Source organism: Erithacus rubecula (assembly GCF_903797595.1).
Source record: "Erithacus rubecula genome assembly, chromosome: 1".
In the NCBI taxonomy this organism is placed as follows: Eukaryota; Metazoa; Chordata; class Aves; order Passeriformes; family Muscicapidae; genus Erithacus; species Erithacus rubecula.
Window position 1 is genome coordinate 28,386,011 of NC_136658.1, and position 21,111 is coordinate 28,407,121.

At 45.7% G+C, this 21,111-nt stretch overlaps 2 protein-coding genes across 2 annotated transcripts; one reads left to right on the plus strand and one right to left on the minus strand.

The window, feature by feature from the left end:
• Window positions 1-336: 336 nt before the first annotated feature.
• On the minus strand, window positions 337-5,928 carry M6PR (mannose-6-phosphate receptor, cation dependent). The gene is made up of 7 exons (XM_079317462.1): window positions 5,639-5,928; window positions 4,077-4,247; window positions 3,712-3,884; window positions 3,512-3,621; window positions 3,185-3,315; window positions 2,543-2,669; window positions 337-2,065 (listed from the first exon to the last, which is right to left on the minus strand). The coding sequence occupies exons 1-7, from the start codon at window positions 5,701-5,703 to the stop codon at window positions 1,943-1,945; spliced, it is 900 nt and encodes a 299-aa protein (XP_079173588.1). The 5' UTR covers window positions 5,704-5,928; the 3' UTR covers window positions 337-1,942.
• A 3,154-nt stretch (window positions 5,929-9,082) lies between these two features.
• On the plus strand, window positions 9,083-18,602 carry KLRG1 (killer cell lectin like receptor G1). The gene is made up of 5 exons (XM_079315844.1): window positions 9,083-9,429; window positions 14,119-14,211; window positions 14,891-15,042; window positions 16,915-17,018; window positions 17,964-18,602. Exons 1-5 carry the CDS (start codon window positions 9,312-9,314, stop codon window positions 18,073-18,075), a joined length of 579 nt encoding a protein of 192 aa, XP_079171970.1. The 5' UTR covers window positions 9,083-9,311; the 3' UTR covers window positions 18,076-18,602.
• Window positions 18,603-21,111: the final 2,509 nt, after the last annotated feature.

A 21,111-nucleotide genomic window follows, 5' to 3' on the forward strand; every position in this document is an offset into this window, starting at 1 on the left:
GAAACTCCCAAGTGTCTGGAAAGTACAAACTTCATCACTAAGTTATTTTTTACTGTCATTTCTGCAGAAAAATACAGAGCATAACCCATCCATCCATAACTACCTGAACCTCTAAAGTTTCAGTTTTGAAAGATGTGGATAGCCTTCTCTTGAAGGCATGAGAGAACCCAGAGTGGAGCAAAGGAGGTGGCAGCAAAAACCATGAACTAACAAGAACATGTTCATTACCAGCAAGAGTTCAGGTACAAGGCACAATACACTAAAAACCCTTTACTTTTGGGTGAGAGAGATGCTCTGGCACCCAAGTGAGCTCTTGCTACATCAGCACAACACTGCACCAGGTTTTTTGGTCACTTTATTTTTCAAAGTTGTGTTTTGTACAAAAAAAATTACCTTAGACACCACCATGAAAACAGTAACAGACTTACTGACGTCCTATTTTTCCCATATTATGAGAGACTGAGACTGTAACAAAAGTCAAAGCAGGAATTGTTTGCCCACTCCAAACCCAGAAAGAAAGCAGGGTCACTCCTTTTCTCTCAGTGTCTTAAAAATACACAAACCTTGCCTGAACTCTACTGTTAACACAGTGGTGGCTTGCTTATTCAGTCTCTGCTCTCAGACTGAGGGCAGTTCTTTGCCAGTCCACAGTAGGGTAGAATGGGATTGCTCAGTCTAGCCTCTCAAATAAAAAGCAATTTAGAATCAAGGTGTGAAGTTCCTGAAGGTTCCCATTAAGTCTACAACTCAACTGTACCTGCTTTTCACCCGGGCCCAAAGAGGTCTTTCACTCCCAGCCAGTGGCAGTATGTTAAATACCATGTGCACAGGGCAAGTGTCTTAAGACTGGCCTGCACCATGCCTAATGGGACAGTGATTTATGAAAGCTGACCGTGTAAGAGTCCCTTATGCAGTTCTCAGTGTGTTAGCATTCTTAGCCCAGGCTGCCACGGTTCCTTTGATATAAAAATAAATACTGACTGCTTCATAGGAAAACCCTCTACAAAACAAGGAACTTCTGGGGAGCATGAAATCACAATGCTGACAGTGACTGAGGTGTGTGGGCAGTCACCTTAGGAAGCTTGTGTCAGAAGTCAAGTGGCAGCTACCTGTCTCATTTTGTCCTGATGTCACTTTCAGTTTCAGCAAATGTTCCTTTTCCTTAGCAGCACATCTTTTCCTTTTGCTTCTCACTGACTGAGAAGACTGAGTCAATATTTTGACTGAAGTCACGAGACTCCATTTAACTCCTATGTTTTTTTTAGCATTGCCCCTCTCCAGTCTGACAGGGTGGCATGCATCCCTTTACAGCTGTTGAAGGAAACTGTTGAGAAGTACACACCACTGCCATTAGGGAAAACAAAAGATTGCAGAGGTGCTAATGCCTCTTCACCCCCAGAGTCTGGCATAGAGCACTCTGTGCCAGTTATGCTGGCAGAAATTGTGTAACAGCGCAGAAGCTAGAAAAGCTGAAAATGCATTCAGAGAAAAATAATTCCAGTGTCTTACAGATCCTGTAAACCCTAGGGAAAAAAAAAAAAAAGACACAAAATATCCCTTTTACAGTGTCAGCTGTTTTAACCCATAACCTTTTTCCCTTTCTGCACCCATCCATGCCTCTTTTTTCCTCTTAGTGATTCATCTCCCATTCCTGCTCAGTGTTGAACACTCATATTGCTGTTATCTGCTCAACTGTCAACACTTCTCCCCTGAGCTCTGTTGCACTTTTAAAACCTAAGCCATCATTATATTTATAAGACATGCCATTAGGAACCAGTGCTGTTCACATCCAGAGGCATCCATGGGACTTGACACACCGGAGACAGCGGAAGCAAACAGTGTAAAGAAAATCAGAAGTGAGAGAAAGAGAACTGGCTGGGAGGCACCTGGCTAAAGAAGCACTGGGGAGATGGGGAGAAAAGACCTTGGTGTGGAAAGCCTATCACATGGGCAGCAAGTGGTCATCCCGTTCTTCTGACTCCTCTCCCAGCTGGTCGTCCCCCACGCCGCGGTAGGCGGCCGGCGCGTTCCGAGGCTTGGAGCGGCACACGAAGTCACAGCCATCCTAGAGCACAGACAGCACCAGCGTCAGGCTGTGCAGCTCACCCAGCACCCACACCACAGCACTCCCCACCTTTCTCTTTTGCTCAGGGATTGTGCCTATCTCTGTGCTACCTCAAACATCTCCCCAAAACTTGACATAAAGAAGCTCTGAACAGTTATGCAGCAATATCAGGCCAAGGAGTGATTTCACCAAGTCACAAGTATGCATTTCACAGTCCCCAGGTGAACATTTCTACCTGGAAGGTATAAACTCCTGAGGAGCAGATGTTCTAGTCTGTTATGCAGCAGTTGCAGGACAGAAGCAGGGAATTGGTCTCAGCAATGACTAAAAAATGGCATTCTCAAGAAAAAGGAAACAGATATCCCCCTCTTCTGCTTCAAGGTACTCCACCCTGGTGGTAGATCTACCCAAAACACAGTCAGTGCTATTTTCTCCTAACATGGGCCAGGCTGAGAATACATAAGAATTTTTACTCACTGCCACCAAATTGCCCAGATCTTGCCAGAAGGCAAAGTGAGGAATCTGCTCCATGCCCTTTGCTCCCACAACGAGGCGCTGGTAGAGGAACCCACCAGTGATGTAGACTGCAATCAGTGACACAAACCTAAAAGGTGGAATAAAAAATTAAAAAAAAAAAATCAAAGCTGAGGAAATCCTACAGAAAATCTCTTCTGAACCGGCTACCTGTCTCACAATGCTAGCACCACTCAAGAACAGAGCTGTAAACAGAAACCAGACCATAAAAGGTCCCCAGGTTATCAATTTGCTTGCATAAATCTTTTAGCAGCATTATGTGAAGTATTACCTTGAAGCACAAACACAGAAAATGAGTCAAGACTCCTGGTGTGAGTTCCCAGCTCTGGCAAAGAGCCATCACAGAACTTTTCCAGTGCACATGTCTGTAAGCTATGAAGGAAAATGTTCACTGGGAACACACCAGCCCTGCATCATACCTTGAGTAAGATCTTTTGTCCAAAATACTCAAAGGCATAGTAACATCAAATGATGGCTGTGGGAAAGTATACTGAAAGTAATTTAGTCTTACTGTAGCATTTGCTATGTTTCTAAATAGCACTGGAGATTATGACTCAGGCACAAACAGCTCTTCAAATGACTCACGTGATCAGCAGAATGGAGCCAACGCTGAGGTGGGAATTCTCAACTGGACAAGCCACACTGCTGTCCATTTCAAAGAGGTAGAAACACTCCTGCTCCTTTTCCCGCTCTTCAGAAATAATGCTGAATGAACTCTGCAATTTGGTAAAGGTGAAGTCATGTGAAAACATGCCCACACACACTGAACTTTACCAGGAGAGTGTTTTATCACTGTTGGTGCAGCTGGGCACCAGACACTGGAGGCCAGCTCACTGTCCCCTCAAAACCCCTCTGCTCACAACCATTGGCCTGGCAGCCTCCTGAAGCTCTCTCACCCCAGATGTCACTCACCGCTGTAACTCCCCTCTTGCAAGAAATCATTATCACAGCTCGCCTCTTCTCACCACTGCAGTGCCTGCCATATGAATCACCTCCTTTATAAATCAGCATGATCCAGTCACCTGCCAGGAGAGAAACAATACAGGCTGCAAATCCAGATCAGGAGGCAAAAGGCAGCTACTGAGTAAGCAAAGGATTGAGTGGAATCATACTTCCATTGAAGACCTGGGTTTCATTGATTCTTCCTATCACCGTGGTCTTTCCATTCTGTCTATCTATCTGCACCAGGCCACCAAAGTCGTGCGAGGTGCTGTTGACCTCCCTGCACACCCTGAAATGGTAGATGTAGTTTTCTGTTTTGCCTTTCTCCACAGTCACGTTAAACCTGCAGCAGGGAGAGAACAGAAGAGACAGCCTGTTGGATTACAAAAAATACTGGGAGCAGCAGGCACTTCAGACCTGGGAGCCAATCAGACACCATACTAACAGGGGGAGTCCACTCTGCAGTGTGACCCAAATCCTCCCTTCCCCTTGGCCCACTGTGCAGCCCCGAGGCCTGCAGGGTGTTGTGCTGTACCTCATGTGGCTCAGGGGCTCCAGTTTCTTCAGCAGGGCTCTCTCCATCTGTGACTCACTGCTCTCATCCCCAATCACATCGCAGCTCCTCTCTTCTGACTGCTCGGCCCCCGCTACAGCCAGGGCCATAAAGACCAGCAGCAAGGCAGAGGTATGGCAAGGTGGTGACATCCTGCACACAGAGAACACTGAGGATTCACTTGGCAAAGGATTAGTGTCAGCCCCTTGCAAACTAACTTCAGGGTCATGGAGTCAATGATTAGCCACTTCCTCAGTCCTGACTGCAAAAAGGAGAAGCTGAAATCTAGAAACAACTCACAGTTCACAAGTGACACTAAATCTGAATCTCTTGTGCAGCCAAAGATAATTCACTGGGCTGATGTGGGGCTCTTTTCTGAATTTGCCTTGAGACCACAAGAAGTTTTGCTGCTGAGGACATGAATTAGCTGCCAGAGCAGAGTCCAGCAGGCTGAATGCTGGAGTAAATTTCAGGCATAATCCACTGTTTGTTATGGCGTTGCACTGAGAAGCCAGTCAGCAGAAAATTATTTATGAGGCCTCTAATCAATCATCTTCACAGCTCTCGTGTAAAGAGCTCACAGGGAAGAGCCACTGTGATTAGTCAGGCTCTGTTTGTTCAAGAGCCTTAATCTTTATAATGATCTTTCCAGTACTCCTTTAGCTGAAAATCTGAAAGACATTAATAATGTTAAACTCCAACTTCACAGAACAGTTTCTTTCTTCCTTTCCTTCCCAGTTTACACTAGGGAAGGAGGAAAGCAGGGCATCGTGTTGAAGACCCAATCAAGGAGGCAGTAATTAAGATAATAGTAGTAATAAAAATAATAGCAGTAATCATAATAGCAACAATAATAATTATCTATAAGATCTGGCTTTCAGGTTCATGCTAAAATCACATATGAACCATTCAATGATGGCACCAGCCAAACAAAGCAGTGCAACACATCCCCTCCTCTCCTTCTTGTGCCGCAGATTTTGGTAAAGCTGCAGTCGCGGGTGGAGAGCAGACCCTCCCTTTAATAAGACCCGGCTGCTGGCGGACACCGAGCCCGTCTGACCGAGCCCAGTGATTTCCCCACAGACCCAGCTCAGGGCTGCTGGGCGGGGGCTCTGCTCGCCACGGGCCACCAGAAGGTCGGGAAGGCAGAAATCACAGAATGGCTACGGCTGGAAAAAACCACATGGGTCACTCGGTCCAGCTCAAGCGGGGTCATCCCACAGCACACGGCACAGGACTGTGGCCAGACGGTTCTGGAACATCTCCAGCGAGGCAGACTCCACAATCACGGGCAATCTGTTCCAGTGAGCGGTCACCGAAATGAGGAAGCCCATGACACGAGGGCTCGTGACTGCTCTCTGCCGAGGCCAAAGCAGGACCTGCCCTCACAGACACGGCCGCTCCGGGGAACTCGCGGCGCGGCTCTGCCAGCGGCCCGGCCGGGCTCCTCCAGCCGGGGGCCGCTGCCCCGCACCCGCCCGGGACGGAGCGCGGCTTCGCCCCGCGGCCTCGCTGCGCCCCGCTCCCCAGCCCCGCGCACCCACCTGCGGCCGCCCCGGCACCAGGCGCCGCCGCCCGAAGGGAAGAGAGGCCCGCCGCTCACGCGCATGCCATGCTGGGCGGCCGGGCAACCACAGGCGCGGGCGGCACCGGCCTCCTCCGCGTCCCGACCGGCTCCCTCGCCCGCCCCGCGAGCCGGAAGCCGAGAAGAGCGTGGCGGAACTGGCGCCCGGCGCCAATGGGAGCGGGGGAGCGGCCGGGATCGCCCGCCCAGGAGCGCTCCGGAGCGAATGGTGCGCGGCGGGGGAAAGGCGGGCAGGGCCGGCGGCGCCCGGGCCACGCCCACTTCCTCTCCCGCAGCCAATGGACGATGGGCTTCAGCGCAGGGGCACCGCCCCCGCTCGCCTTTCCGCCAATGAGCGGCGAGGGCGGGCACAGGGGAGGAGCCCTCACTGCTCGGAGTCACCGCGGTGCCACAGGGAGCTGCGCTTCCGATGCCGGGGATCGGCCCGCGGCATGGGGATCGCCCATGCACTCAGCTCACCCGAGTGCTCTGTGCTGCCCCTCGCTGAAGCCGCGCTCTCCCCTCTGCTGTGCCCCGCACAGGTTCGGAGCAGCCGCAGGCCGCACCGGCAGGAGTGAAAGGCTTCTCGGCTGCCCCCTTTCTCTCGTCCCCTTCCCCTCGCTGCCCGAGGCGGGAGCAGTCCCTCCGTCCTTGGGCTTTGCCATCCCCACCCGATGCCTCCGGAGTGACTTGTGTTGTAGGAGCAAGGCGTCTCGACCACTTCACAAAACTGCTCTGTGGTCTTGATCCTTCTGGTTTTGTCCGCACTTTGTGTCTCTGGTGGATTCTCTCCACGTTTTGTTACACTTTGGAATAAAGGTGCCTCCCCCGCCTCCTGCAGGTTTTGCCACTGTGGAGGAATTCCACACAAGGTCAGTGTGCTTGAGCACCTTGGATGTCATTATTAGAGCTATAAATGTGAGACTGGCCTGTTCAAAGGACATTTCTCTCCACTTTCCAGGAGTCTATTATTGGAAGGGACAGATTTTTTTTTGCCAGAGTTCTGGGACTTCTGCATCCTCTAGTTAAGAAACAAATGCTGCATTTAGTGAAAGCACCAACATGCTGGAAAGGTACTTGTTTCAGAGAAATTTGCTGCTTTGGTAGTGAAGAGCTGGGGAAGAAGTGCTGCTGGCTCCTGGAAAACTGAATGGTTTAGTCCTGCTGTGGCTCCCGACTGATGGTATGGCACAGCTGCAGAAGTCAGATATATTTAGTCACACTTAGATAATAACAGAGTTACCCTCACACCTTCTACAGTGTGATTCCTCCCTCTCTACTTGACCAAAGAACTCAACTCAGTACTGTTATTAGGAAAAAAAAAAAAAAGAAAAAAAAAAGAAACCACATTAAAACAGAGCTTTCTGTTCTTTCCCACCAGCTTTCACTTCTCTAGTTCCTCACAAATAGTGCTGCTTTTGTGGTTACTCTAGGCCAGCAGGCAGCCTGGGCACTTAAAAAGTGACAAAACCAGCAGGAGTTGGGAGTGACACCTTTATTCCAAAGTATGACAGAACATGGACATACTGGAGAGAATCTGCCAAAGAAGCACTAAGTGGGGACAAAATCAGATCTGGACACTTAGGCTGTGTCTGAATCCTGTTAGTTACTTTTCAGCTATACAGATTGTATTCCCAGCTAAACTCTCCCTTGTGAGTATAGCAAATTCTATCTGAGCTTGAGATCTCTCCTTAGACTTCTCTAAGTATTTGTTTGAAGCAGTTAGGAGAGACTTTCTGCCTGTTGTCTTGCTCTGCTGTCCTATACCTTCTCCTTCCTTTCAAGCACACACACCCTATCTTTCTGTCCACAGGCTCTACCTAGAATTGGAAGGAATTTTGTGGGTGCAATATGCCACCTTTATAGGCAAGTGGAGAAATTTGTAGAAATGTCCAATCCCTTCCCCAACATGTGCATTATAACAAATTGGCCACTCTGTGTCAGGTAAGCATCATCCCGTGCAATAATTTCTCGAAGTTAGAACATGTCACCAGAAGGGGGAACAGTCATCTCTGTTGCAGGGAGCAATCATCCCAACTCCTTTGTTGAGCATGCCCAAACAATTACTGGAAGTTAACTGTAGTGTACTGTGTTAAAGAAGTGCAGCCTGAATGACCAATATCCCCATTCTGAGCATGAAACAGAAGGGATCAGAATGTGGATTAAAACAATAACCAGCCAACCATGCAGCTAAGAGATTTCTCAAGGTACTGGAAGCATCTGTACTCCCTACCAGAGAGTCACAGAATCTTTTAGGTTGGAAAAGACCCTGAAGATCATTGAGTTCAATCATTAACCTGACACTGGCAAGCCCAGCATTAAGCCATGTCCCTAAGCTCCACATCTACATCTTTTTAAAATACTTTCAGGCATGGTGACTCAACCACCTCCCTTTGCAGCCTGTCCCAGGGCTTGATAACCCTTTTGGTGAAGAAATGTGTGCCAATATCCAATCTAAACCTCCCATGGCACAACTTGAACTCTTCTCATCAATGATCAATACTTCCAAAGAAAAGTAGCCTTTCCTGTTATTGCTGACCACAGAATCAGGAAATGATTGAGTTGGGAAGGGACCTTTCAAGGTCATTTGGTCCAAGCCCCTGCTGAAGCCAGGCCACCTAGAACCTGATCCACCTACAGCCCTTTACAGAACTGTGTGCAGGCCACTCTCCGTTGAGGGATGCACCACAGCCTCTCTGCCCAACCTCTATCAGTTTTCAGGCACCCTCACAGTAAAAAAGTGTTTCCTGATGTTCAGAAGGCAACACCTTTTGTCTTTCAGTTTGTGCCCATGCCTCTTTTCCTGTCACTGGGTACCACTGAGGAGTTTTTACCCTCCCTTCAGGTACTTATATACATTAATTGGGTCCCAACCAAGAAGTTTTTTCTTGGCCAAACAATCCCAAACCTCTTAGTCTTTCCTCCCAGGACAGATCTGGTCCCTTTATCTTCTTTGTGCCCCTTTGGTAGATTCTCCTCTCTATGTCCTTGCCTACCTTCTACTGATGCTGTTGAGATGTTGACTTGAAGCAACTTGAGGAATGCCAGCTCTCAGTGCTTGCCTTGTGTCTCAAGCACAGTCACACCAGTATTGGGTGTAGACAGAGGTCCCAGTCCAAAGTGGAATTGTCCAAAACTCACAGGCTGCCTTTTCAAAACCGTGCTGTCCACCTCTGCTGCCTTTTTGACAGCAGTTGGGCTGCCAGTTTGCTGTAGCCATTGCTTATCCCATTTTTCACCTTGTACTCTCACTATTCACCTTTTTCACCTTGTGCTGTCACCATCCTGCAGCTTCTTCCCCGAAGGGAGCTCCTCAGGGCTGCAGGAATCCTTCCAATTGCTGCATCGGTGTGACCACGCCCTCTTGCATTGGCAACAACTGGAATACCTTGAACTTTGTGATTAATCACCTTTTCCATTAGCAGCTGTTCTTGAGACATCCTCCATCAGGTTAGAAAATGAAAGCAGGTGCAGTTCCACTGCTCTCCATTCTGTTATAAATTTGGTTATCTTGAGCAGCTGAAGGTAGAGGTAGCCACTTCATATTTCTTGGCTTCTGAATATAGCCACAGGTTTCCTGTTTCACAGACATTGAGCCCTGTTGTTCAACAGCCTAATCGAAACATCTTTGTGTGCACACTCCTTGCTTTGGCATGGAAGCAAGCAGATCAGAAATTTCTGCAGCTGAAGAGAGTGAGGAAGTAACATATACTTCTGTCATATTCTCTCAGACTCCTCTGCCAAGGGCCAAAGCTCCACAGGAAAAAAAAGGTGAGGAAAGATGGACGAGGTAGGTCAACCAAAAATTATACTTTGAGTGAAAGCAATATTTGACAGAAACACTTTGAACTGGCCACCGATTCTGAGTGCCAGCTTAGAGATCTGTTGCTTTGGTTCTAAAATTACCATGGATATTTAGATGTAATAAAAACTGATGAGTTAGAGACCCAGCATTTTTCACCTCCCTCTCACCAGCCCTCTTCAGTGTCTACTCCTGGGCATCCCTTTCTTCAAAACTTTTAAGTTTTAAGTTTTCTGCCTGTCAGCAGCAAGAGTTTGTGAGCGCTAGTACTTTGAAGGGCAGGCAAGATGCGAATACAGATAAATTGGAGGTGCATGCTAATCAGAGATCAGAGACAGAGAAAGCACATGAGATCATCTAGCCTCTCTCCTGTGGGGCTATATGGGATTCTTTTGTGATTTTTTCCTGTTTTCTCTATTTTAGTGTAACATACTTCCCAGTGAATAAATTTTCAGCTTTTGCCACAAGACAGAGCACTTTACTATCAGGAAGATTTTCTTAGTGCTTTCCTTAAATTTTTTTCTTTCCTTATTTCCTCTCCATTACTCCTGATTAGACCTGCAAATGCCACACTGAACAATTCCTCTGCCTGCTTAATTGAGAAATACCACCTTCAAAGAGTCAAACTTTACCTTGGTGATCATTCTTTGTAAATACTTCCTTCGTGCAAAATGGTGGAGGGGTAGAAACTAGATGAGCTTTAGGGTCCTTTTCAACTCAAATCATTCTATGATTCTGTAAAATGCCAGTGTGCTTTAAGATTAGTTGCATTTGCGTTTAGATGGGGCATTGGCTGCAACACTAATGGGTGACCTTAGATTTTCAGAGGTGTTACAGCAAAGGGAACTCTCACTGTGGGATGCAAGATTTCTATACCCTGATCAGAATAATTCTGTATACCTGTGGTGTTTACTGCTGCCTGGTCACTTGCTTCACTATGGAAACAAAGCCAGCCAGAAACTCCCCAGTTCCTATCTGGTACTCACACTCCATCTGTTTGAAAGGCAGTCGTGCTTTTGCATATGTTTTCAGCAGAAATTATGTTTTCTCTTACATCAGAAAACACAGTAACATCCTTTGATTCCCTGCCATTCCTGTTCACCCCCACCCTGTTGAAAGGGGATTAACTGATGCCCTCTTAAGATGTTTGCATTTTTCTTTTTAACATCTCTCCACATTCTCTTATGGATCCTTATATTTTTGAGCTATGGTCAGACAGCCAAAAATAAGGAAGCTGATTGCTGAACACATTTTTTGTGCATATTATTTGATTATTTCTCAGCTCTCTTCAGCATGAAAGAGATCCCTAAGGAGCTCACTTTAAGTACCTTTCTTTTGAGGATCTTTATGGTCAACTCTGTCCCTGCCTCCATCACTTCTGAGTGATGTGCTCTCAGGTATTTATCCTCTGTTCAAATGCACACCCTTGCTGAGTTTGTAGGCACAGTATCACAGCTGTGTAGATCAGTCCTCTGGTCAAACCAACAGGTTTTTGTGCTTATGGACTCCTCAAATTGAAGAGTTGCCCTGGCTGTTTCTTCTGTTTGGCTTCCAGAGAGTCTTAGATATGCTGCACTGCCAGAATGTCAGTACAGCAGTCACCTAAGACAGTGTTAGCCTGTGTACTGTGCCTGTAGTAACAGCAATAACCAGGTCTGTGCCACAGCCCAGAACAGAAGCCTTGTATCTCAAATTCTCCTCCTTGGCTCTAGGCAGTCATGCTGCTCCCATACTGAGGTAGGCAGGAGCTGAGGGGAGATGTTTGGGACAGTGCTGTGGCATTCTTCAGATTTTTCTAGATCAGTTGAATTGTAAAATGCTAACAGTTTTTAGGTTTTGAACTGAATCTGGACTCACAAACCTAAAAATATTGTTGCTTGCAAATGAATGGATAGTATCAGAGTAATTTCTCCAGTGCACTGAAGAGACCTATTGGGGGTTTTGTACACAAAAGTGGTAACATTGGATATTTACATTAAATGCCCACCATTTCACTTTTCCCCTTGGATAGACTCTTCCACAGTTCATCAGACAACTATGTGAAAATATTTCTGGATGCTCCATTCAGATTTTCCTCCTGTTTTGAACTCATTTTAGGTACTTCTCCCATCTACTCCTACAAGAGCTTCACATGTAGTTCAGGGGATTGAGGATCAAACAGAAGCCCTTGAACCTGTTTTAAAAAGTGTGAACTGCAGGGACTCCTTTTTGCAGTAGGTAAAAGTCCTGATTTGTGAAATACTTTATTCCACTTCTCTGGACTGATCTCTGCATTTCAAGTGCAGTTTAAATTCGCCTCAAACACTTCCTGTTTTCCAAGTTCCCTTTGTTTTTTTTTTCCTTCCAAAATTATCTAATGCCATATTTTTTTCATTTTTATGAACTTTAGTGACTCTCCCACTGCTGGGGTTGTGGAGGTGCCCTGGGATTTTGTTTTGATGATGAATCATTCCCTTTTTTCTGTAGTTGGTTTGAAACAATAGAGAGTAAACTTCTCTATTTATTGCTAGGAGGCACCAGCTCTGTGCCCGGTGCTGACATTTAAGGATTAACCATTTCAAAGACTGCCATCCTGATTGCCTTGTCTTGGCAGTTTTCCCTAAAATGTAACAGTAATCTGAAGGGTGCAGGAGACAGCTTCTTTGGAGAGGCAAGAGAGGAAGGGAAACAAATATACAAATGTGATCTCTGAACTAGGAGTTATGTTTCATCAGATGTTTATTCCCTTTTGCCAACTTTTCAGTTGTAATCTGCAGAGAAAAACCTCCACCCTACCCCTTAACCTTGGGCTGACTTCATTCTCTTGAGGCCTAATCTGATGACAAAACCCAAGCTGCCAGTGATACAAACAAGAGGAATAGAGAGCAGAGTCAAGATTAAGGTCCAGACCCAAAGTCCTCCAGTCCTCCTGCTGTGCCTTTGTGTGTAGCCGAGGAGTAGATTGTGGCTGAAAAGTCGTTCTGTAATTTGTCTCTGAAAAGAGATGGAGTTTTTTATGTAATAATGATTTTAAAAAATAAGAAATGTCAGTATTTTTAAGCTATGTTTGGGACAGCTAAAAGATCCTACAAGCTTCAGGAAACGTGAGAAAATCTCTATCTTAGAAAAGATCTTTCTACCAGAAGAATGATGCTTACAACAACACTCCCTCATGATCTCCCTTTGTTACCTGAGAAATTTCTAGGTAAAACCACAGGCCTATGTGTGTGGCTATAGATGAGAAACTGGCCTTAACATAAGTAAGTCTGCAAACTCCCCAAGGTCAAAATTAATTAATTTTTATTAATTTACTGACCTGGTCTACTTTCTGTATTTGCACAAAGCTTGCAATGTTTAAAGGATGTGTTCTTGCTCTTAAGTGGAGTCTCTACACCTTCTATTTTAGCACTGGCTTTCTTTGTCTTATAATATTCTTCATATCTGATTTGCATTTGTTTTCAACTTCCACCAAGAGATTAAATGTGTTTCTTTGATTCTCATGACATGACCAAGAGAGAAGCACCTCAAATTTCATTAGGTCATGGGGATTTTGTTGCCAGGTTTGGGTAGAAGGCTCTGGAACATCACAAGAGCAGGATGTGGTACATGAGTTAGCTGCACATTTACTGCTTCTTAGGAAGTGCTGTTGTCTGTGCAGCTATCATGCTGAGATTAATAAAACAAGCAAACTGAACTCCCCTGGAGCTCCTCCATGCCAGTAAGTGTCATCCTCTCTCCTGTCTGGGAGAGAGGAGAATTCAGTGCTGAGATTTCAAGTGTTTTATGCAAAGTGAATCAAACACGGCTGCAGGTGATGGCAATGGAAAAGCAACATGTAGCCTGTCGTGCTGTACATAAGCAGATCTCTACAGGCCAGTCCTGACCTGCCCTTTGAAAGTAAGCTATGTTGGGCTACAGTGGAAATTACCCCAAAGACTCACCCTCTGTCACTGGCAGCCAGTGATCAGCAAACAGTGGTGGTCAAAGTGTAAAGGAGAAGATGGTCTTCAAGGCTGGTTTTTCCATCCTGCCACCCCACCATGAAAGATGAAAATGTAGAACTACCTTGGGATTATTTTGGGAATATATAGCATGACCATGTGCCTAAACATGCAAACAGGATGCCGAGATTAATCCTGTTGCTCTTGCTGGGTGAGCTGGGGGAAAACTTTGTATTTCTTTTTACATGTGATCTGGAACATGGTGGCTGTAGCAATGCAGCTCTGTGGTTTCCACCCCAAGCTTCAATGCTGAGGCAGAAGTGGATTTGTTGGGAGGCTCCTGCTAGTATGAGGTCTCTCGTGGTGCCTAGGTGGCTCCAGCTCACTTGTGGTAGGTGCTTCCTCTGCTGGGGTCAGCCACCACAAAGGCTGGACAAGCAGGCCCTGTGGCCAGGCAGGGGCAGAACTGTGGCTGATGTGGAGAAAGATACTGGGAACTAGTGGCCCCAAACCCAGCTGAAATGGGGCTGGGCTGATAGGCAGGGGCGTGGGGAGGCCCTGGATTAGCTGGGCAGGGACAATGATGTCCACCATGTGAAGAGTGTATACAGACACAATGCTCTAAACAGTACAGTTCCTTGTGGAAATGCCCAGGACACAAGCAAACTGCAAACTGTGCAAAACACAGTCAATTTTCATGTGACTTCTGTTCACCATGGTTTCTTTTCTCTTTTACAGCTCCCTGTCTGGGGACAGCAGTTTTGAAGGGCTTGGCCATAGGTTTTGGGACACTGAGCATCTCTCTAGCAATTGCTTTGGTTTGGAAGATGAGTAAGTGCACAAAGGGATGCTGAGCTGAGCAACCAACAGCAAAGGACCAGTGACACATCTACTACATTAACCCCATTATATGGAGTTAAAACCAGAAGCTGTTCTAGGTTTTTACCAGCCTTATGTACCCACTGCCTATCCAGAATATATTGAAGAATATATTCCTCATGTAGATTCCAGGAAACCCATTTCAGATCCTGTGACAAAGAACAGTTAAACATATTGAAAATTCTTTGTAGACTTGCCTGGCAAATGTAATGGTAAACTGTAGAACAAATAGGTCTGTAATATACTTGCATGCATGAAGATGGTGCTAGACCATGTGGAGGAGCTTACTGTTAGTTGCTTAAATTCCATCCACCTAAGGTGGGGTGTGATCACACCATACCCACAGAGTGTGGTCTGTTTTCTGATAGTCAATTGGGTATTATTGGGCACCTGAGTGGTTCAATGGAAACCTGAGGGTGGGGTGAGCGTGTGCATGCTTGCCACCAGCATCAGAGTGCATGAGACTATTGTAGGGTTTTGAAATTACACTGTTATTTTCAGAATCTTATCCTGATTTGAGTTTTCTTCATTTTAGCTATCCAAATGAGTTGTTTCTCAGTAGGTCCTTGCTGACAACTGTTTCTGTTGGCTAATGGTAGAGAAGAGTACAAGTATTTTGACTTCTTTACAGGTGACTGCCACCCACAGTGCCCTCAACAGTGGGTGGCCTACAGAGGGAGCTGCTACTCCTTTTCTACTGAGAGGAAGGACTGGAATTCCAGCCAGAAATCCTGCAGGGCACAGGGAGCTCACCTCCTGGTGATCAGTGATACCTGGGAGATGGTAATTGTTTCCTTTGGCTTTAAGGATCTCCCATTTCCTTGCAGATACCTAAGTGACGGACATACCAGCAATGCTGTCACTTCAGCAATATTTTGGTTTTAAAGGAGAGGAAGGATTTACAACTGTGATGTTACACATCACAAAGTTTGCAGGAAGCAGAGAGGTAAAAGGGAAAAGGGAGAGATGAGGGCCACTGTCCAGTACTCAGAATCATCCTATGAAGGATGGTTGGAGACAGCCTTCTGCACTGCTCCTCTCCACCTCCTCTCCTATTCCCAATAAGGCAGATATGAATGATTACAGGAAATGACCGTGGCACTGAGCACTCATTGTATTCATTGCCTCCAAACTAGTACATCCCCACTCTCAAGGAATGCTTCCTTTGCAACAGTGATACTTCTCCTCCCTGTACTGCTCCAGCTCCTCCTGCTCAGTGACCCATGCCATTCCCTGTGTTCATGCTTAGATATTTCTTTTTCAGTCTCTTTTCAATGCTTACTTCCTCTCTCTGCCAAAGTACCTCAGCTGTGCTGGTGAAATAAGGAACCATGTGTTCCACTGCAGGTGCTCTCTGGGGGCAGGGGCATGTATGGTCACTAGAGAAATGGGTAGTGCTGGTTACTGGGGCGCTGAGGCACATCTGCTTTAGTAGAGCAGAAACCTTGATCTGGTTTTGCTAAAGTCAGGGCTTATTAGCTCAGGTCCAATGAACGTGGACAGCTTCCAGTCCCTGGACAGAAGTTGCATTGTGCAATGTTCTCTGGAGGATTACAAAGCCAGGTCTCTGCTTGACTGTATGTACCAGGCTCTCACATGCTCTTAGACAAATCCTGAGTCCTTGAGAAATAGGTATCTTCCCAAAACTATCAATTTCTCAGCATGAAGAAAGCCTTCCTGTTCCTGCTGCTTTCTTAATGCCATCTCTGCCACTAGAGTGTCACTCACCCATTATCCCTGCTCAGACTCACCCATTTAAACAAGACTTTCCTAGCTGTCATTGCCTTGTACTGCAAGGGCTGTGATTGCTCGACCTCCAAGTGCAGTCATCTCCAAACCACCAGCAATCACTCACAACAGTGATTCCTCAAGCTGCTCCTATTCCCACAACTTTACCAAGCCAGCTTTGTCAATGCTTCTCTCTGAAGATGTCTTCTCTGAAGCTTTGTTTATGGCAGCAGGAAATAAGGGTGGAGTCCAGCCATACGCCTGAAAAGTTGCTCTTCTTTGGTTGCAAAGGTGGACAAGACAAACTTACCTCTCCTGACTTTGTCTGTGTTTTTTTGTGGGGAGGAGGGTTGGGGATGGGGAATTTACTTTAGATCAAAATTTCTGTTGCAGGCTTCACCTTTTAATAATAATAGGAGGCTAAAACTGAGCTAAAAGGAAATGAACATTGAAAGCACATAGGAGGAAAATGTGTATGAAATTTGAAGAGCTTTCATACTGGGTGTGTTGCACATATCTGTTACTGCCTGCACTTCCTGCCCTACCCTGCTCTTCCCTGCTCTGATTTTACCTTTGTTAATACTTCATAGGTTGCTAGTTAGCTGTATAGTAGGATGTTAATATTAATAATAATAGCATACCTTCTTACATAAAGCTCTGTGCAGGAAACTCCAGGGGACTTGAATGCAGTTCATAGAATCATAGTCATAGAATCACAGAATATGCAGAATAGGAAGGGACCCATCAAGATCATCAAGTCCAACTCCTGGCGCTGTCATTAGAAGGTGTGGGGAAGCAGTATTGTCAGTCACTTAAGGAACACTGAGGTGAGGGGATCTATCTTGCTCCCTGTTCTCTTTACTTCTCCTTACCTCCATTTTCAGACTGGATTTCATTAGTCACTCTGTAATTCATCATCATTTCTAGGATCTGTTCAAGCGTATTCAAGCAGAATGTTTCTGGATTGGACTGAGGAACAGTACAAGCTCTGGGTGGATTTGGGAGGATGGCTCTGTATTCAGTGATGCCAAGTGAGTTTCATTCTGTTTTAAAAACAATAGTGCTTATTCAGGTTGCCTGGTGTTCCAGAACAGCCAGAGTTCCTCCTCCAGATGTCAGGAGCTTTCTTCCTGGGTAGATTTTCTTATTTCTGTCACCTGTACTGCACTAAGCTCAACAGAGTTTACTTTTTACTGCCCTGCACTTTGTAAGGGCATGCACCTGTGAAAAGCAGGTCGAGTGTTAGTATCTCACTCTCTACTTCCCGCCAGCTGCTCAGACCAAGGACTTTTTTACCTGCACCAGCACATAGATGCTTGGTCAGAAAGGCATTTGGCTTTACTGGGTTTAACCACTTTGCACCCGTTCTGTTGAATGCTGGTGTCACAGGGTCCTTTCCTGCTCTACTGGTGCCAACCTAAGTCAGAACCTTAATTTTATCTCAGTCTTTACTTGGACTAAACTCAGTGTTTTCCATGAGGGAAAACATGTTTTTATCCAGTGACTTTGCCTGGCCCTTTCCTTTTTATGGCAGTTAAGGCAATGAGTTAGTTTCTAAAACCTCTCCAACACAGAAAGTTTGTCCAAGATCTCACTATCAACAGGTCAGTACTCCAAGCACTTGGCTTAGTTCCCTGAATAAATCCAGCTTTCTGTTCCTACAAGCTCCTTGAAGGCAGTGATCATTCCATGAAACTTTCACCACTGCCACTCACATGCTGGTGAATATCTGCCTGAACCCTGCCATTGCAGACCTGTATGGTTCTGATTTAGGTTCTATGATAGCAAAATTACTTAGCTGTGGTGGGTAAAAAAGTTCTTTGGTGTACATTTTATTTTCTAACAGCTGCCTTTTGGAGGTTGTTTCTCTTCCTCTGGGCTACACCCTTCAAAATCAGATGTTTTTATTTTCTTGTCTCTAGGAGACAACCTCAGTATTTTCTTTTGTTCTCACTACTGTTTCATGTCTCTTGCAGGGTCCACTCTAACAGCCCTGTGCAAAATTGTGCTGTTCTGATGAAAGATCAGTTTCGTGCTGCCAGCTGTGAATTTAGGGCTCTGTGGATCTGTGAGAAAACCCTTAGATAAATCCCATGTGCTTTTTCATCTCACAACCTCATCAGTAATATGAGTTGATCATTGTCCTGCAAACTGAAGCTTCACACAAGAACAAGGACTTGCCTTTCCCATACCCTCACTAAAGTGTTTTACAAGGACAGGTTTGTTGCCCATAAGGGTGGGTTACTCTCAGCAATAGATCTATTCTCAGTCCACAAGTGTTGGATTGCTGCTGTTTGTGACCAGATGAGACCTGGGACATATTCCCTGGCCTAGTCTTTCTCTTATTTGTCCTATAAGGGCAAATAAAAGCTTTGTCACAACAGGTGTCTTCAGATCACTGAGGGGCGACCTAGTAATTTTCCTTTATTTTTGACCATCAGATTTCTTTTCCATTTCCTGCATCTCCATTGATATCAGAAGGACTGGGAAAATGAAGCCTGCTGTTCATTGACAAAAACATATAAACATATTTCTTGCAGTGGCAGCTTGTTCTTTTGCAACCCAGTGGTATAAGTGGGAGAGAAGAGGGTGAAATGAAACTACAGCTTCTGTAAATCCAGCAATGAAAATAAATCTCCAGGAATGCAAAAATGTGTACCTTGCCATTTCTTCTCTCTGTTGGAAGGAATTAGGCAGGTTTAACCAAGCTAGTCAAGAGATTGGAGTTCTGGAGTCAAAGGAATACTGCTAATTCTGTGTAATTATTTAATCCACCAAGAATCTGTTTTCCTCCCCACCTCTACCTTTTCATACTGCAGATAGAGGAGGCAGTGGATAAACCCTTAATACAACAATCTTTCAGTTCAAATAGAGCAGAGACAGGCTCAGAATTTGAATGCCATAAAAACACAGTGAATATTTGGGAGCACTGTCTTCAATTCTGGGCTGCTCAGTACCAGAGAGACAAGGACATATTGACTGGAGAGTCCAACACAGGGCCACAAATATGATGAAAGGACCAGAGCATCTCCCTTATCTGGTGAGGCTGAGACAGCTGGGATTTATTCTAAAATAAAGAAAGTTGAGGAGAGATCTTGTTCCTACAGTCATAGAGTACAATAACCAACTTCAGCATTTCACTTCAGACTACATATATTTGCTTCATGTTGTTATTATAATTGCAGGAAACTCTTACCAGCTACCAGAGGCATTATCTTCCATCTGCTTCACAGGATGCTACACATGAAGATGTCAAGGTGGATAAAGACAAAACTATAGACCTTAGCATACTTTGCTAAGTGGATGTCTACAGAGCCTCACATAGAGTTCACTGAGATGAATGTCTCAGGTGAGAACATTTCACAGCAAGGATGGGTCTGCTTTTCAGTAGCTGTGACTGCAACAGGCAGACCTGGGGAAACTGCAGTTTGCTTGCTTTGTCAAAATGGTGCTAGCATCTGTAGAAGGGAACCTTCTAGTTACCACTGAAGAAACAGCTTTTTGTATTATCATGGTATGTAGGTGGGATGAGCATGGTGTCTCTAAGCTTGCCTAGTTTACCTTGTCTGGATGGATTGAGAACATTTCAGTTTTTGGCTACAGGGTGCATTTTGGACCAAGGTCCTCATGACCAGGAGCTGGCTTGGGAGCCATGTGAGCTCTTTGGCTGTTTAACAAAAAGGGTAGATCTGCTCCCTCTGCCATGTGCAGTTCTGCATCTCATCCTGTTGGGTTTGTATTCCATTGTTTCAGCTCCTAACCTTTAACACTGTGAATTGTCATCTTCAAAAAGGCTTTGACAGCCCATATGTACAAATTCACTTCTCTGTGGGTGAGGTAGACTTTCCTGGATGATATTTCTTCTGGGCAAGCAAAGTCATCTTTAGGTATCAGATGCAGAAAGAAGAGCACAAATCTGGGCTGTCTTTTGTGCAGTCCCCAAGGAAATTGCACATGCACTACTATCCTCTTTTTTCATATGCAGGTCACTGCAGGGCAGAGTGAGGTCTGTAATGAAGGCTTGTGTACTGCACTTGGATTTCTTCACTCTAGAGTTGCTGAGCTCACCGAAGTTTTGATGATTATAGTAGGAGAAGGGTAGGACAGACAGAAAATAATTTTATACTGCACACTTTTAAATCTGAAAATTTTGCTTTACATCCTCTAACATAGATATCCATTCTTTGGAGTTTGCATTAGAACTATAAGACAGATATTCTACTTCCACTTGCAAGGGTAATTATTACCAGAGCTATTGATCCTCCTGCTTCAGACCACGTAGAGACAGTGGTCTAAAAACCCCATTTCCCTCTGTGGTGCAACACTGCCCATCACAGTGCATTACATTAATTTGCACTTAATTAAATCAGGATGTCTCCATCGAACAGCAATAATTTGATCTAGATGTACCAACAGTTGACCTGCAACAAGAACCAGTAGAAGGAAAGTAAGACCCAGGCCACATATGTTCTGCTGTGTTGGGGCAGCTGCTGCTCTGGGCAGCTGGTTAATGTGTTACATGCTGTTAATGGGTTGAACTTTTGGCAGCTTCCCATCATGTCACTGTCCCTGTTTCTGTCAGGGTGAAGGCCGGATCATTTTAGATTACTTGACTTTCTGGGCATTTCCAGGCGTCTTTTCCCGGTATTAGCTTTGATGGGGTCAGGAACAGAGAGCAAAAGGGAACAGTGTGGGTGGAAATTGAAGGTTTTTTGAGTTTTCATTCCTTGTTTTCACAACCTGTTAATGGGAGTTAGACACATCCATGCTTGTTTCCCAAATCCTGGCTCAATCTCCTGCTCCCAGTTTGAAGGGAATCAAACAGCTCTTGCTCTTCCAGCAACCTCCATGACCTGTGCTATGTCCAGCTCCATACAGAGAGCCCTGCTCTTCATTCAGAAATGAAGACCTCCCCCTCATGCTCTGCTGTTAGCCCTTCTTTCCTCTTCCATTGCCTCTGTCCTGCCCCAGAGACACAGCCCTGGCCTGCCAGGAACCCTCCCCTCCCTCTCTCCCCCAGCACTGGCCTTCTGCCCAGACTTGAAGCTGCTAGTTCCAGCTCCTCCTTGCTGCCTCTCCCTGTTTCCGGATGGGCCCTGGCCCCCAGCCCTTATCTCCTCCAGC

Excerpts from the sequence above, each read along its gene's own strand:
- M6PR (XM_079317462.1), bottom strand. The coding sequence starts at position 5,703 with ATGCGCGTGAGCGGCGGGCCTCTCTTCCCTTCGGGCGGCGGCGCCTGG. Across the intron at positions 4,248-5,638 it reads TGGTGCCGGGGCGGCCGCAG|GATGTCACCACCTTGCCATA; the intron begins GTGGGTGCGCGG and ends CTCTGTGTGCAG. Across the intron at positions 3,316-3,511 it reads GCAAGAGGGGAGTTACAGCG|AGTTCATTCAGCATTATTTC; the intron begins GTGAGTGACATC and ends ACCAAATTGCAG.
- KLRG1 (XM_079315844.1), top strand. The coding sequence starts at position 9,312 with ATGGAAGCAAGCAGATCAGAAATTTCTGCAGCTGAAGAGAGTGAGGAA. Across the intron at positions 9,430-14,118 it reads AGCTCCACAGGAAAAAAAAG|CTCCCTGTCTGGGGACAGCA; the intron begins GTGAGGAAAGAT and ends TCTCTTTTACAG. Across the intron at positions 17,019-17,963 it reads TCTGTATTCAGTGATGCCAA|GGTCCACTCTAACAGCCCTG; the intron begins GTGAGTTTCATT and ends TGTCTCTTGCAG.